This window comes from Trichechus manatus, unplaced genomic scaffold (assembly GCF_000243295.1).
Source record: "Trichechus manatus latirostris isolate Lorelei unplaced genomic scaffold, TriManLat1.0 scaffold00079, whole genome shotgun sequence".
Lineage (NCBI taxonomy): Eukaryota > Metazoa > Chordata > Mammalia > Sirenia > Trichechidae > Trichechus > Trichechus manatus.
In genome coordinates, this window is record NW_004444015.1 from 1,513,438 (window position 1) to 1,531,710 (window position 18,273).

General features: G+C 38.1%; 1 protein-coding gene and 1 pseudogene across 15 annotated transcripts in view; one reads left to right on the top strand and one right to left on the bottom strand.

The window, feature by feature from the left end:
• The window catches only part of FMR1 (fragile X messenger ribonucleoprotein 1), a 53,518-nt gene that overhangs the window by 20,889 nt on the left and 14,356 nt on the right, over positions 1-18,273 (bottom strand). For all 15 annotated transcript variants that reach the window (XM_004380930.2, XM_012556826.2, XM_004380928.2 and 12 more), the window contains exons 2-6: positions 9,483-9,535; positions 4,053-4,146; positions 1,229-1,300; positions 803-951; positions 86-179 (exon numbers count right to left, since the gene is read on the bottom strand). In XM_004380930.2, coding sequence (XP_004380987.1) covers positions 86-179; positions 803-951; positions 1,229-1,300; positions 4,053-4,146; positions 9,483-9,535 — 462 coding nt within the window. The remainder of the gene's footprint in view (positions 1-85; positions 180-802; positions 952-1,228; positions 1,301-4,052; positions 4,147-9,482; positions 9,536-18,273) is intronic.
• On the top strand, positions 15,273-17,208 carry LOC105756508 (synaptophysin-like protein 1 pseudogene; annotated as a pseudogene).

The following is an 18,273-nucleotide window of genomic DNA, read 5'->3' on the forward strand; positions in this document are numbered from 1 at the left end:
CTAAGTGATTTAAATTAACAATGTTACTATCAAAGCAAAAGCCCAAAATGAAATAAACCAAAACAAACAACTCAAAAACACTCACCAAAATGACAAGCTGATAATTTTCTGGATCATAAGTTACAGAAAATGCGCCGACTGCCTTTTTAAAGTCCTTATGTGCCGATTCTTTGGCACACCTAGAAATAAAAAGAATAGCCACTGTTAAGCTAAGCTAAATGATTACCAACTACTAGCATAAATACATGCAGAAAGATTTACATTTAATCGAATCATATGGATTCATGTTAAATTTGATAATATGCAAAATATGCCATTTCCTTTAGAAGCTGAGTTCCTTTGCTGTATATTGTATATCTCTGAAATACTCGGCCGAATCTAGCATTTGATATTGTAGAAAAAGAAGGAAACAAACTTGGTTATTCCAATTCTTAATTTTCAATCAGCTAGGCTGTTATGGCATTACTGGTAGACGTAGACTACTAGAGGTGACATGTTTAGAAAAACCACTCTCCTCTGCAGGCTTCCTGGTTTCATTTACATACGATAAGTCATTAGTTTTCTTGAGTAAACTGTTGAAAACTGTTACGGAGAGCTACAGGGTACCTGATTTTGTTTTGTTTTTTCTTTTATAAAGAAAAACTGCTGACCAATTTAAAAGAGAGAAGGAAATGTACATGAATTAGAAGACATACACATTTATACATAGACACACTCTCTAGAACCAAAAAGCAGGATTTCTATTGTAGTTTAAACTGCACATCACCTGTAAGTTCTCAGCATTTCTTACATACCAACTTACATTTGTCTTAAGTCTTCTGGCACGTCCAGTTTGATCTTATGAAAAGTATCCTTTGTGGCAGGTTTGTTGGGATTCACCGATCGCAAACGTTCAATCGTGACAATTTCATTGTAAGTAGCATCACATGCTGCATACTCTATCACGTAAAACTGGCAGAAATAAATAAAAGTCATCCCTAATCATTTTTAAATCAGAGCAACATGCTACTCAGTTATTTGTAAATAAATTCCTTGGAGGAAAAAAAAAGGTTTATTTAATCAACTTAACTGAAACATATGAACATACTGAACACATAAAGAAAACATTCTAATAAAATGACTCAAATTAGATATTACTGTAAAATGGAAATCCACACTGAACTGTAGTACCTGGGTTTAGAAAAGGGAAATAATATAAGAAAAAAATTTTAAATAAGCATTTTCCTACCTCACCCTTTATCATCCTCACTTTAGCTAACCACCAACAGCAAGGCTCTTTTTCATTTGCTCTGGAATAAACCTACACAAAAATCACAACATAGAATATTTCATGGTTAGTATCACTTTAAAATCTATACATTGTCAGACACTGAGGAAAATTCATTAAAATGTCCCTAGGCATACACATCTTACCTGCAACTAGATTTTACTCCTTACAGCTAGACACAGATACATAACCAGAAACGGCGAGACTGCCTGTGAGCTCCCTACATAGATGCTTTCCTATTTCTCTGGACTAGTTCAGTATTAACTAGTACTCTGAACATGAATGTTCAATAAAAGCTGATGACTCATAAACATGAGCATACTTCCCTTGGGTACTCTGTGAGCTACGAAAATGTATCTAAAATATACAAACTTATTTTTGTTTTACTCTAATAAGCCAATAACTGACTGAAAGTTACTGACCCTGGCCTACTATTGCCTGGCTGCTTGGTCACTAAATGGGTAAGACCAGTGCCCACCCTGGCATCCATGTCTCCTGGGGGACTAAATCCTTGGTCACTCCAGTCTCCTCTCCACTAAAATGGACAACTCTATGGGTGGCAATCTTCTGGATACCACCTTCCTGTTCTCCATCACACTGGGGATCCATTCTTCTAACCAATCTCTCTGCTGACCACTCCAAATTTCACTTATAAGGTACAGCATGGAACCTTTTGTGAAGACACTAGCAAATCTAGGTTAATAGAAAGAGATAATACAGTATACGTAGAGTGAGACAGAAATACTCAGAAGTGGAAAGGAGAAGTGGAGAGGACAAGGGAGATGGGGAGGAGAGGAGAGGCACAAAGCCTAAGGCTGAAAAGTGAGCCAGGCTCCAACTCTTGTGTTCCTTTTACAACCTGATGGTTATATGATACAGTGACTAAATACAACTAAATTTAACCTACTTTTCCTGCTTACCTCCATCAGTCACCTTCAACTCTGTGCATACCAGAAAAATAACCTTAGTCAATTGTTACATAATACAGGTCATCCTAGCAACAGCCTCTCATTGGTCCCCACCTGTCATGTGGCTCAGTTAAAAAAAAAAAAGTCCCATTTATCCATCCACCAAACACTATTATGAGCATTCCTGATATAGACAAACCAAAAAACCTGGTCCTTGCCTTCAGGAGGCATGTGTTCACTTAGGTTCCAACTCTTGTCTCCCTTTTACGACCTAAGTTAATGGTTATATAATAGAGTGACTAAATACAACTACATTTAACCTACTTTTCCTGCTTGCCTCCATCACTCACCTTCAACTCTGTGCATACCAGAAGAATAATCTTAGTTAACTGTTATGTAATACAGGTCATCCTAGCAACAGTCTCTCATTGGCCCCCCACCTGTCATGTGACTTACTTAAAAAAAAAAAAGGTCCCCTTTATCCATCCAGTAAACACAACTGTGGAGCCCTGGTAATGCAGTGATTGAGAACTTGGCTGCTAACCAAAAGGTCGGCAGTTTGAATCCACCAGGCGCTCCTTGGAAACCAACCCTATGGGGCAGTTCTAATCTGTCCTACAGGGTCGCTATGAGTCAGAATTGACTTGATGGCAACAGGTTTCTTTAAAAAAAAAACACAATTATGAGCACCCCTGTTACAGACAGACCAAGAAACCTGGTTCTTGCCTTCAGGAAATGTGTAGTCTGCTGGAGAATAGAGGCAAGTGGACAATTAAAGGTCCTCAAGAATAGTCAGTGTTTGTTCCCTACTGGGATCCCTTGCAAAACAAATCCTAGTTCCTTACACCTAGTAGGTACTTTATTCCATTTACAGTTTAACATTATTGAGAAAAGAACACAGGACTGGAAATCCAGGCAGCTGCCCTAACCACTTTCTACATCACCTTCCATTCTTACTTTTTTTTCTTCACAGAACTCACATCTGTCATGATATTAGCTATCCTCACTAGAATGCGATCTCACTGAAGGCAAGGACTCTGTCCTGTTTTGCTGTACCTTCTGTACCTAGTACAGAAAACAAGGACCCAGTACCACTTTCACCTTACCTGTACAAATGTCTACTTAGCTGCTCCCTTCATATCACAATTATTCATGAAGTAGCAACTACTAATAAGGCATTATGCTAAATATTGCGGAGAAAAAAGAAGCTTAAAGGAGTGTGGGAAAGGGGAGCAAGAAGGGAGAGGGAAGATACTATACAAACTGAGAAGTATGAAAACAAATTTTAACGGATAGAGAAATCACAAACACGATGTTTTGGTTAATGTTAGATCTCATAGCATCCTTTGGTCAAAGAAATCAATGGCACAGTATGCCCCATGAAAAAGAGGAATTATCTATGTATAAAGTAAAATTTGTAAAATGGGTTTTTAAAAATATATGAGGAGCATTTACTGCTGTTTAAAGAAATTCTAGGATACTGCTGTATTATAAAGCATGATTTTTTTGTCCTTAGTAAAACTGACTTTCCTAATCCATTTTGCTTAAAATGGGGACACACCTGTAAACTAACAATATATTATTCAAACAAAGACTCAGAGACTGAGGGAAGGGGGAAAAGAAGTACCCGTGGGCAGAAGAAATCAGCACTAAGGTTCAAAAATGCGCCCCAAGTGCTGCTCAAATAACCAAATTTAAGCATCATATATTGTTTCAAATCATTATTAAGATTGCTTAGGCAACAGCACATGCCCATCTCAGCTATAATTCTCAAGGCAGTTTAAACAGTGTTAAAGACAAGGATAAAAAAGGCACAAGCAAATGAAACAGCCCCTACTCCTTCACTGCTTAATAAGGTTAAAGCAGGAGAAACTTACCTCAACTTCATCACTTTCATTTATATCTTTATTATAACCTACAGGTGGTGGGAATCTCACATCATGGAAGGGAATCTGCCTCTCAGGCTGCCAGCTGCAAATAAGCAAACATACGATTATTTAACAAGCTTTCATGTTTAACTGAAACAATGATCACACTTCTATGAACTTTTGGTTAAGTGTGATCCTCTGTTTTTCTAGTTTAAAGAAGCAAATGCTTTAAATGGTAAGTTTTTTGGGAGAGGAAGGGAAAATTACCAAATAGATAGAAGACACATGTTAATATTGGTGAAGGCAAACGCAATACATAGCACGGGAGAAGTCAGCATGACATGACCAAGGCAACAGAGGACACTGAGAGGAACTTGCAAGAATAAGGGGCAACTATGGTAACTACTATAGCATAGACAGTCATGCAACAATAGTATTAATAAACAATAATTTATGAATAGATACATAGGTAGATATGCCAAGAGGTGTAGGACGGTGTAAGGGTGCACGCCCACCGGCAGATAGAGGTTTGGTGGTGGATGTTTCTACATACATGATGACTGTAGGTGCTCCTCATATATTAATATAGACAATGGAGCACAGAAGGGGCACAGTCAGGGAAACCTCTCAGACATAACCAAACACCAGTTGGAATGAAGTTCCTAGGCTCGAAGGCAAAGGACCATAGACTCGGGGGACATCTACGTCAAATGACACAAAATATTTATAAAGACAATATTCTGCATGCTACTTTGATGAGTAGCATCTGGGGTCGTAAAAGTTTTCAAGTGGCCATCTAAAATACAACTGTTAGGTCTCTTACCGTCTGCAGCAAAGAAGCGTGAAGAAAACCAAAGACTCAAGGGAGCAATCAGTTCAAAGGACTAATGAACCACATGAACCACAGCCTACACAACCCCGAGACCAGAAGAACTAGACGGTGCATGGCTACCATTACCCACCACTCCGACTGGGATCACAACAGATGATCCTGGACAAAGCAAGAAAAAGATGTAGAATAAAAAATCAAATTCACAGAAAGACCAGACTTACTGGTCTGACAGAGACTGGAGGAACCCCCAGCAAGTATGGTGGCCCTAAAACACCCTTCTGACCTGGAACTGAAGCCATTCCTGGAGACCATCTTCCACCCAAACAACAGACAAGCACATAATAACACCCAAGAGGAAGGTACTCCTTAGAACAATCAATTATATGAGATCAAAAGGGGAATATTTGCCCAAAAGCAAAGATGAGAAGGCAGGAAGAGTGGAAAATCAGGACAAAAGGTAATGGGGAACCCAGGGCAGAAACTGGGAACGTGCTGACACACTGTAGGGAATAAAACCAAGGCTGTGAAACATTTTTATGTACAAACAGATGGAAATCTAATTTGCTCTGTAAACTTTCACCTAATGCACAACAGAAAAAATTAAAAAAAAAACTATATATATGGGATCAAACTGACATCAGGAACTCAAAAGATCAGATAGAACCTTAGGGAGCACTGAGTTTATGTTAATGAGGAACAACTCAGAAAAGGAGGGTGAGAACGGCTGCACAACTCAAAAGAATGTAATCAATGTCAGCAAATTGTAAATGTAGAAACTGTTGAATTGGTGTATGTTTTTCTGTGTATATTCTCAACAACAACAACAAAATAAAATTTAACTATCCCATTGCCATCGAGTTGATCCCAACTCATATTTAGGAAAAGAAAAATAAATGCTCAACAGTACAATTATGCAGTGGTTTTAAAATAGGTTCTCAATTCTTTGGTACTCTTCCCTTCAACAGGTGGAGCTTAATTCCCTTCCTGTTGAGCGTGGGTTGGTCTTCAGGACTCGCTTTTAACGAATAGCATATGGTGGAAGTGATGGTATGTAACTTCTGAGATTAGATCATAAAAGATACTGCAGCTTCCTCCTTGCTGTTGGATAGCCTGCTCTGGGAGAAGCCAGCTGCTATCTTGCTCTGGGAGAAGCTACCTGCTATGTCATTTGGACACCCAAGCAGTCCTATGGAGAGTCCTATGTGGAAAGGAACTGAGGCCTCCTGCCAAAAGCCATGTGAATGAGCTACCTTGGAAGAGCCCCAGTCAAGCTTTCAGATGACAGCAGCCCCAGCTGGCATCTTGTCTACACCCTCATGAGAGAAACCCTGTACCAGAACCACCCAGCTAAGCCAATTCCAATTTCTGACCCAAAGAACCTGTGATATAATAAACACTTGTTGTTTAAGCTGCCAAAAAGAAAAAAACAAGTTTTCTGCTGAGTAGGGTATAATGGCAATATAAAGACATTTCAACAAAATCTACATGCAGCGTAACAGCCTTGTAGTTCCATTTAGAATATCTCTCTCAACACAATAAATCAACCTTACAATTTTCAAGAAAGTGTCTTTCAGAAATTTCAACCTCAGAGAGCTAATCCTAGGAGTGTTCTAATTTGTAAGGCCAAGAAAGAAAATTTCCTTTGATGTTTAAACTAAGTATGTTAGTATCAGTAAGTGTTAGTAACACCATCAACATACTTCTACTTGCAAAGGAATTTTAACCACATTGCAATGACCACAGAAACGGGTCCTAAATGCCCTTGAATTCCCAAGCAAAACCGGGAAGTCAGCACATTAGCAATTTGCAACTCACTTTTGCCCCTTTAAATTTTAGATCCCACGAGGTGGTCAATTCTTGCCACAGGCGGCTGGCTGCCGATCAGTGCGACGTACCAGCATGCCCTGGGCTGGTGGGGTTTCATAAACCACAGAAACCCGGTGGAGACAGTCTACAGGAGTTCAGTAAGTTGCCTTTTGCTTTTTTTTTTAAAAAATGATATGGAAGAATTTTGAAAAAGACCAAATTATTCTTTTATGTAGCAAAGACATAAAATACTAAAAAACAAACTGCAAAAACACCGGAGAGGTTCAACTGCTGGAGCAGTCACTTCTGGGTTCTTTTTGGGGTGTTTCATTAGCAAATATCGATACCTGTCCTATGTATGTCAATGTTCTGCTAACGGGCTTTCTTAGTAAAATCTTACTGAATACACTGTTAAGTTTTTTGTTTGTTTGTTTTGTCTTTAAGAACCGTTATATAAGAGGGCAGGTAATAACTCAGAATTGTGGAAATCCGGATAGGGCCTAAATTAGACTGAACCCTTCCTCTGCATTATTGTACACAATTGAAAACTGTAAAACTTTTAAAAAGTTATCTTTACTTCAGAAAAGCCTTTGTATACTTACTGAAAATTTGTGGCTTTTAACATGTTACAAATTCATTGCTAAATTTAATTTATAAAGCATATAACAATGAAAAATATATTTTTGGTTCCAAAGAGGTAAGAATTATTTTATGTCTTAAATGTATAGAGACAAAAATTCAAATTCTTTATTCAAAAATGTGAAATATGGAAGGTAAAAACAAAGCATCTAAGATAATCTGGTATTTGAGTTATAGGAGTTTCTTTATGGTTGAAAGGGAAGAAAGGATACATAGAGTCTGAAGTTGTATTACTAGGAAACATTGTTTTTCACAGAAAAACAAACAAAAAAGAAACACACAAAGAAAGGGAAGAGACTACTTTGGTAGGAACCCATCAACTGCGGGTGACAGGACCAAACCGAGTGCTTTATCACAAACGTACTCCATGAACACAAGGAAGAAACAATTGATCTTCTATTCCCAGGATGACAAATATCTTAAAGACAAACTTTTATGCAGATATGGTACAGGAGAGAATTAGGAAGTTCAAAGATCAGATAATTTTAAGTAGAAATCTGACTGAAAACAAAAGAAAACTGATCTGATAAATCAGTGTATAAACAAGACACATTCTTAAATGTATAGAGGAAATCAGCGTTTGCTTAATACTTTAGATGAAGACTACAGGAGACATTAAAAGAGTGGTAAATAAAGATAGTCCTCCCTTTATGAGAAACACAGTGTTTATGTAGTGATGGGAATAAGCAGATAAGAATAGAGTGTAATTACAAGAAAAAAAATTACTCTCCAGGTTAACAATGACTCCCTCTTTCGAGGTGTGATGCCTAGGTGCGTAAATGTTGTTTAGTGTATAACCATGGACACTCTACAAAACTACAAAGAGGCACATTCTGGAACATTTGACTCTATGTGTTCAGAGAAAGGCCTTCTATTATTCAAACTTGTATTTTAGTTCGAGACTATTAGTCTAAAACTGGTAGTAGGGCTGGGTACTCTAAATTCTTTTATCTTTGTCCCCCTAAAGGTGTCACTACTTTGTCCTGTTGGTGGCTAAAAGAAACTGCTTAACAGTCTAATTACAAAATTTATTTTCTAGACACTAAAATACAGGCCTGCATTTTAAATTTTCTTAGAAGCAAGAATTTTTTTATTACTCAGTCTGTCTAGGTCACAAACTATTTTTTAAACAGCTTTATTGAGATATAATTTGCATACTATATAATTCATCCATTTAAAATGTACAATTCAATGGTTTTTAGTGTATTACAGATATGTAAAACCATCAACACAGTCAATTTTAGAACATTTTCATCACTTCAAAAAGAAACCCAGTATTCTTTAGCATTGTCCCCCTACTGTCCCGTTCCCCCAGTCCTCAGCAATCACTTCTACTTTGTCTCTATAGATTTGTGACCTGCTTTTAATATACTATTATTTCTCTTGGTGCATAAAATCCAAAATGTTATAACTGTCAAACATTCATCAGAGTTCAGTGAAATCCTAAGATCATGATCACATCTATACTTTACCTAAAGAATTTATATTACTTTGGATCTTGAATGGCTACTATAAAAACAGCCTTTATTAGCATTCAAAAAAATTTAGTCAAGAGGTTTGTCTCCCCTAATGAAATGTTAACATCCATACAACTGATGCCTTCTATAGCTGATGTTCCTAGGCTTATATTTTTATTTTCTCATCTAGCAGAAGAAAGCAGGAAAGATCAGCTAGTGCTACTACTGATTTAAAAAAGATGAAACTGATAAAAAAATAAGATAACAGGTAACGATGATTATTTCTAATAAAATGTACTCAACAACAACTGCTTTTAGATTTACTGTTGCAAAACTTACATCGATTTTCACCAATACCTGCAAATGCCTTCATTTTCATCCCCTTTAAAAATGACAAATATTCCTATCTAAACTCTCAGTTAATACAGAAGAATCTGGTTTAAGGACACATGTAAGAGGACTGAGATACAAGGATCTAGATTACACAAGAGGGGTCTCTGAGGTCATTAGCAGGAACAGTCATTCCACTGCTTTAATGTTCAGTTGCTCAGGAACTTCCTGGTCATTATCATGAAGATCCACTCCTGCAAAACACTCAAACTGGACTTTAATTAAAAAAAAAAAAAAAACTGAAGAGTAAAAAGGACTATTAGCATAAAATATTAAAGAACCTAAACATTAAAAGATACTTATCAAGACACTTACTTGTTTTCAAATGCAACTGTTATTGAATCTTCATGAACATCCTTTACAAATGCCTGTAAGAAAAACACTACAGTTAAATTAACTTCTAAGCTTAAAGATCATGTTAATGTTTTCAGTTAAGTTTTACAGAGATATCATTTTGTGTCTCAGAATAAAATTGAGCTTCAGATGAAAGTGTCATTTTTTGAAGATCACTGTTTCATTAATCACATCTATGTTGTCACCTACTATGTGCTAGGCCCAAGGAATACAGAGATAGTTTAAAAAACAGAAACAGGCCATCAAAGGAAAAAAAAATGTTCCAGAGTTCAGCATCTAATAGGAGACAAGTAAACTGAAACGTACAATACTGCACTAAGTGCAAGGCTGGAGGTACACTTTAGGCTAGAATTATTGAAAACTAAGAAACTTGCTGAGTGCCATATGTCAGCCAGTACAGATCTGCTGCAACCAATCTTTTGCTTCTTAATAAAGTATTAGGAAAATAGAAAATGATTAAATAAAACCTCAAATCTGTGTATACATAAATACACCAATTTTTCTTGAACAACCATATGCTGCAAATACCACTAAAAAGCCCAATTACCAGAGTGTAATTTAATTCTCAATCTCACAGGCACTTGGAGAAAAAATGTAATATAAAGCACAGAGGTTTAAATCTTTTAAGTGTAATGATGCAATTGCTAGTAATCTTTAGAAAGGCATAACAAAAAGTAAACAGCTAACTAATCATCAAGAATTTTTTAATTTTTTAATCAATCTCAAAACTTACTATACAGCCACGGTAATCAGAACAGCCTAGTATTGGTTCAATGACAGACACACAGACCAACAGAACAGAATTGAGAACCAAGAAGAAAATCCATCCATCTATGGGCAGCTGATCTGTGACAAAGGGTCGAAGTCCATTCAATGGGGAAGAAACAATCTCTTTAATAAATGGTGCTGGAAAAACTGGATATCCATATGCAGAAAAATGAATCAGGATCCATATCTCACACCATGCAAAAAACTAACTCAAAATGGATCAAAGTCCTAAATGTTAAAGCTAAAATTATAAAATTATAAAGTTCCTGGAAGATAACACAGGGTCAACTAGGGGACCTATTTTTGGGCATAAACAGTCTATCAAACAAAATTAAAATGCATGGATGACAGAAGATTAACTAGATAACTGGAACCTCCTAAAAATTAAATACTCGTGCTCATCAAAAGACTTTACCAAGAGAGTAAAAAGAGAACCTACAGACTGGGAAAAATCTTTGGCAACAACATGCCTGATAAGGGTCTGATCTCTAAAATATGTAGAAAACTCCAACACCTCAGCAACAAAAAGACAATCCAATCAAAAAACGAGCAAAGGACATGAACAGACACTTCACCAAAGAGGACATCAGGCAGCCAACAAACACATGGAAACATGGTCTCGATCATCAGTCATTAGAGAGATGCAAATCGAAACTACAATGAGATACCATCTCACCCCTGCAAAAATGGCAACAATCAAAAACACAGAAAACAACAAATGCTGGCGAGGTTGTGGGGGGTTTGGAACTCATACACTGCTGGTGGGATTATAAAATGGTTACAACCACTATGGAAAACAGTATGGTGCTTCCTCAAAAACCTAAAAATAGAAATACCTTATGATCCACTCTTAGGTATATATCCCGGAGATATAAGAGCAGTGACACGAACAGACATAGACACACCTATGTTCACTGCAGCATTATTCACAATAGCAAAAAGATGGAAACAACCTAAGTGCCCATCAACAGATGAATGGATAAACAAATTGTGGTACATACATAAAATGGAATACGACACAACTATAAAGAATAATGAGAAGTCCGCAAAACATCTTATAACATGGATGAATCTGGAAGACATTACGCTGAATAAGTCAATCACAAAAAGACAAATATTATATGGTCCCACTATTATAAAAAGTCAAGAATAGATACACACACAGAAAGCAAAGTTCTTTGATGGTTACCAGGGATGAGAGGGAGAGGGAGGGGGAATCACTTTCTAGATAGTAGTACACTTGTTACTTTTCGTGATGGGAAAGGCAATTCCAAATATGGGTGAAGTCAGTACAACGTGACCAAGGTAAATAAAGACATTAAGAAGTACACAAGAGAAAGGAACAATTTTGGTAAATGCTGTAACATATACAGTTTTGCAGAACAGTAAAAACCACCAAAAAATGTGTGGTTACATAGGTTGATATGGATGCATATGTGTATAGGAAGGTATCTGTGAGTAAATGCATGAGTGTGTAGAGATGTATCTGTAGGCATATGTATGCGTGCACTGTATGTCCTGCATACACATCCACATATATAACAAATCACACAGGGGGCACAGTTACAGAGGCTTCCTAGACATATCCAAACAACTTGTGGGATTAGTTTACTGGATCAAAAGGCTTGAGACCATAGTCTCATGAGACAACTTAGTCAATTGGCAGAACATAGTTCACAAAGATAAATGTTCTACATCCTAGTTTGGTGAGTAGTGTCTGGGGTCATAAAAGCTTGCGAGTGGCCAGGTAAGATACAACTATTGGTCTCTACTCTTAAGGAGCAAAAGAGAATGAAGGAAATCAAAGGCTCAAAGAAATTAGTCCACAGGACTAGTAGCCCACACGAACCACAGCCTCTTCTAACCTGAGACCAGAAGAACTAGATGGTGCCTGGCTACCACTACTGACCGTTCTGACAAGGGACACAATAAAACGTCCTGGATAGAATGGGAGAAAAATGTAGAACAAGACTCAAATTCCTAAAAAAGGCTGGACCTACTGGACTGACAGAGACTAGAGGAACCCCCGAGACTACTGCCCTAGGATACCCTTTGAACTTGAAATTGAAGCTGTTTCTGCAGGTCACCTTTCAGCCAAATAATAGATTGGCTTATAAAATAAACAATATCACCCTGAGTAATGAGCTCCCTTAAACAATTAACTAAGTGAGACTAAACAGTCAACAGCTACCGAAAAGTAAAAATGAGAAGGCTACCAGGGGAAAGGAAGCTAGATCAATGGAAACAGAACAAACAGAATGGAAATAATGAGAATGGTGACACACTGTAAAAATTGTAACCAATGGCACGAAACAATCTGTATACAAATTGTTAAAGGGGAACCTAATTTGCTGTGTAAACTTTAACCTAAGACGCCATATTAAAAAAAAAAAAGAATTCTTTAATCAGCATGCTGTCCATAATTCTATAAAATTAAGATTTTAGTAGGTGTAAAAAAGGAATTTTTAGACAATTAGAAGAGTAGAATAAGGCGTAAGAAACCCAAAGGGCTAATTCACTTTACAACAGCCTTGAGAGATTTAAGCTTCTCACCCAAATTTGTTCTGTATGTGTTTCTGTCCTTCAGTGGTTATGGCCAAGCTCCTTCCCTGGCTGTAAAAGGCCCTTTGCAATTAGACCCCTGCTCACCTCTCCAAGCTTCATCTTTCACATTCTTAGAGTTTGTGATCCAGACATACTGAACTACTTGTGCCTTACTCTGTAGTTCCTGAGCCTCTCTCTGTATGTGCTGTTCCTCTTCCTATTGTCCTTCCCCTCTTTTCACCTAGCTATCACCTAATGGTTTTTAGGTTTCAGTTCAGATGTCAACTCCTATGGGAAATCTGGAAGACTAGGTTAAATTCCTCTCCTCTGCATTCTCACAGCATCCTACACTTATCCCTACTATAAAACTTACCACACTATACTGTTACTGCCCAATTTCCCACTAACAGTAAACTTCCTGAGGGTGGGTGTTAGGTCTTACTCAGTTATACTTCAGAGTACACAGTAGGAACTCAGGTTCCCAGGGTGGTGCAAACAGTTAAGCACTTGACTACTAGTCAAAAGGTTGGCAGTTCAAACCCATCCAGAGGTGTTTTGGAAGAAAGTTCTGGTGATCTATTTATGAAAGGTCACAGCCTTGAAAACCCTATGGGGCAGTTCTATTCTGCACACATGAGGTTGCTGTGAGTCGGAACCGACTCAATGGTAACTAACAACAACAAGTAGAAATTCAATGAATAATTATTCACTGGGTCACTGCCTAAGAAGTTCCTACCCCAATCTTGGGGAAAAAGTATGTGTGATGGTGGTGGTATAATGACCAGGAAAGACATACTGAAGAAGGTGAGGTTCCTACTGAACCTTAAGGGCCAAGGAAGAATTAGCCAGACAAAGGGGAAGCATTCCAGACCTAAGGAACTGCATGAACAAAGGGATAGGACACAGGGAAACAGCTTGGAACCCCGCTGAGTTGATTCTGACTCACAGTGACCTACAGGACAAAGCAGAACTTCCCCCAGAGGATTTCCAAGGCTGCAAATCTTTCCTACGGAAGCAGGCTGTCACATCTTTCTCCCAGAGTGGCTGGTAAATTTGAACTGTCAACCTTTTGGTTAGCAGCCAAGCGCTTAACCACTGTGCCACCAAAAAAAAAAATGAAAAAAACAAACCCATTGCTGTCAAGTTGATTTTGACATATAGTGACCCTATAGGACAGAGTAGAACTGCCTCATAGGGTTTCCAAGGAGCTTTTAACCACTGTGCCACCAGGGCTCCTTAAACAGCTTGGAGTTGATAGAAATAAGTCAAAAGGGGGCCATGACAATTCAACAGAGGAAGAATAGTGTTTTCAATAAATGGTGCTGGGACTACTGGATAACCACATGCAAAAGAATGAATTTTGACCCTTACCTCACACCATATAAAAAAATCAACTCGGAAAGGATCAAAGGCCTAAATTTAAGACCTACAACTATAAAATTCTTAGAAGACAACATAGTAGTAAATCTTTATGATTTTGGATTAGGCAATACCAAAGCATAAGCAACAAAAAGAAAAAAAAAAACAGAGGTGGGGCCAAGATGGCGGAGTAGTCAGATGCTTCTGGTGGACCCTCTTACAACAAAGACCCCAAAAAACAAGTGAATCAATTATATCTGACAATCTAGGAGTCCTGAACATCTAAGGCAAAGTTGAAGAACCGGACTGAGTGGCAGGGGGATGGGGAGGCGGTTCGGAAGCAGCGAGGAGTTGCCAGACCTGACCCAGCGAGAGCCTGAGCCCTTCAGGCCTGAGCAGCTCGTGGGTGAGCGGTGAGGCAGGCAAGCAGTGGTGCTCGGGAGGCACATTTTCCACACCGGGAGCAACCCAATGCCAGAAAGTCTACTCGGTCACCGAGAACCAGTGAGAAGCAGCCCTGGATTGGCAAAAGATTAAGTACTTGGGTACAGCCTACTGCGCGGATCAAAAACATCCCCCTTAGGGATAAACCTCTCTCCCCTTTATCTCCCTGCTCCACACTGGGTCCCAGACCGGCTTCAGCAATTGCCGAGTTCCCTGGGCCGGAAGTAGGATCTGTCACGCCCTGAGCCATTCTCCCAGCCTTGGGAGAGTGAACAAATTAACAAACGGGAAAAAAAGGAAAAAATAAATAAATAAATTGGACTTCAACAAAATTAAAACATTTGTTCTTCAAAGGACACCATCAAGAAAGTAAAAACACAACCCACAGGATAGGATAAAATACTTACAAGCTTATATCTGATTGGAAACCATGGTGGCATAGTGGTTAAGAGCTACAGCTGCTAACTGAAAGGTCAGCAGTTCAAATCCACCAGGCACTCCTTAGAAACCCTATGGGGCAGTTCTACTCTATCCTACAGAGTCGCTATGAGTCAGAACCGACCTGACAGCAATGGGTTTTTATCTCTTAAGGGGCTTGTATCCATAATATATAAAGAATGCTTACGAACCCGCCCCGCCTGCCCTTCCTCGCCACCCTCCTCCTCAGCCCGCCACCTGACTCTCTCTTCCCTCTTCCCTCAGAGGATGTCCACCTTCCAGATCAACCTCAGCCTGCTCAAGGAGCCGCTCAGCTTCAAGGTCCTCGAGTGGATTGCATCCATCTTTGCTTTTGCCACCTGTGGATGTTTTAAGGGCAAAACAGAAATTCAAGTGCATTGTCCTAATGTTGTTGGCAATAACACTGTTATAGCTGCTTTTGGTTATCCATTCAGGTTGAATCAGGCATCGTCTCAGGCAGCTTCAGAAGCAGATGTGTGTGATATAAAATAGAGCAGTTATGTCCTTATAAGAGATTACTCTTCCTCTGCACAATCCTATGTTACGTTTGCAGTCTTTGTCTTCCTGTGGCTGCTCTTCTGCTTTACGTTGGTTACATGAACCTGTATGGAGATAGTCGAAAGCTTCCCAGGACTGACTTTGTTGTTAACTCTTATTGCCGCTTTTTTGTGGTTGGTGAGCACTTCAGCCTGGGCTAAAGCTCTTACGGATATTAAAATAGCTACTGGTCACACATTATTCAGGAACTTGAGCCTTGTAAGCAACAAGGAGTGACGTGTTATTTGGACTCTGTGACCAGTATGGATCCCTAAATGTATCTCAGATCTTTGGATTTCTGAATACGATACTTTGGGGAGGAAATGCTTGGTTTGTGTACAAGGAGATCAGCTTACACAGTCCAACAAATACTTCTGCTGTGCATGGCCAAGGAGGTATCCTACTGCCTGCTGGAATGCAATTAAAGAGAGAAAAACATGGTGTGAAATATATGTCTATATTATGACCTGTTAACAACATCCTGAGAAGCAATTATTTGTTTCTATAATAAAAGTAATGGATTTTTCAATAAATTGGTAAGTTTAAAATTTTGCTTTTTATATAAAGCTTGTGCCTTTCCTAGAAATTTAAGATGTAAATGTATTCTCTCATGCAAATTTGAAAGTTCAGGAGCCTATTATGAGATGACATACATTTCTAAATGAACAGTCATTTCTTCACTAACTTGTTTGCCTTCCAAAGTGTTCACACCTTAAGACTTAACATGTATCTTTACTCAGAAAATAGCTATATTGTCATATCATATTAGGAAGAAAACCTTTATTTGGAATAAACACTACTGTAAGTTTATACAGATCACATACCTAAGACCTGTCTTTGTTTAAAGAAGCCTTGGTTACATAAATCATATTTAGAAAAAACTTTTAGTTCAAAATTTATAACTGAGCATTGTTCATGTTATGAAAAATTTTTAATTGCAAAGACTGGATGTATACTTTGTTTTTCTCAATGACCTGCAGTACTTAACAGGTGTACTAAAATTGTTTTGGGAGCAGGGGTTTGGAAATTTCTGATAGATGTATACTTAATTTAGTAATCCTGTCACATGAGGCGTAAGCTTCCAGTATGCCGTTTGCTCAATAGGCTTGCTATTATGTAAGTAGAAGACCATGGCTCAACTAGATATTTTTGAAATGTACGGGCATTACTCTTAGTGATATTTGTTGTCCTTTGTTGCTCATGCTGCTTAAGCACACAGGCTGAGACCATGCCTCCTTCCGAGTAGAGTGAAATAATCCACCGTTTTTGTCAGACCCCATTCAGTGTTAAAAAAAAAAATTAAGATTGCCTTTTATTTTTGAAGCATTTAACATTTAGAGTCAATGAAGTTGCTATTTTGAGTTTAGCACTGATATTGTGAAAATACATGCGATTTCGATTTCATATTTCTTCATGTTCATTCTTAGTTCACAAATGGATGATTAAGGAATTATGCATTGTAAAAACAAAGGAACCTAGGTGAGCTATATTATGGGTGCACAGTCTTTGCACACACATTTGGGTATAGTCTGAGTACAGGGCTTATTCACATTTTGCTTCCTAATCTTACTGTTGTACAGCGATCCAGATCTCCTATTCTTACAATGTGATTGTATGTGAAGCATATTTTGCTATTATTGCCTTATTTTTGTTGCTTTTGTTCATGACAAGAACTGTCAATATGAGAATGCATATCTTTTATGCAACCATCTTAATAAAGAAGGTAAAATAAAAAGTGGGAAAAAAAAGAACACCTACAACTTAATAAGACTTTTCCAGTTGCCGTTGAGTTGATTTCAACTCATGGTGATTTCATGTGTCACAGTAGACACACATGTGACATAGGGTTTTCAATAGGTGTTTTTTTTTAGAAGTAGATTACCAGGACTTGCTTTCAAGACACCAGGCAAAGGACTTGAATAGACATTTCTCCAAAGAAGATACACAAATGTCCAAGGTGCACATGGAAAAGATGCCAACATCATGTCATTAGAGAATGCAAACCAAAATCACAATGAGATACTACTTTGCACCATTTGGATGACTAAAATTAAAAAAAAAAGGACAGTAAGTATTGGCAAGGGTGTGGAAAAATTGGAACACTTGTGCATTGCTGGTGGGAATGTAAAATAGTGCATCTGCTGTGTAAACAGTTTGGCAGTTCTTCAAAAAGTTAAATGTAAAGTTACCATAAGACCAAGTTCTACTCCTACGTATATGCTCACGAGAATTGAAAACATATGTTAACACAAAAACTTACACACAAATGTTCATAGAAGCATTAACCATAATAGCCAAAAAGTGAACACCACCCAAATGTCCATCAACAGATGAATGGATAAACAGAGTGTGGAATATCCATGCAATGGAATATTATGCAGTCATAAAAAGGAAGTACAAATACATCTACAACATAGATGAACCTTCAAAACATTATGCTAAGTGGAAAAAGCCAGACACAAAAGGACACATATTGTATGAATCTACTAATATGAAATAGCCAGAACAGGCAAATCATAGAGACAGAAAGCAGAGTAGTGGCTGCTGGGGGTTGGGGGAAGGGGATAATGGGGAGTGACTGCTAATGAGTATGAGGTTTCTTTTCGGGGTGATGAAAATGTTCTGAAATTAGATAATGGTG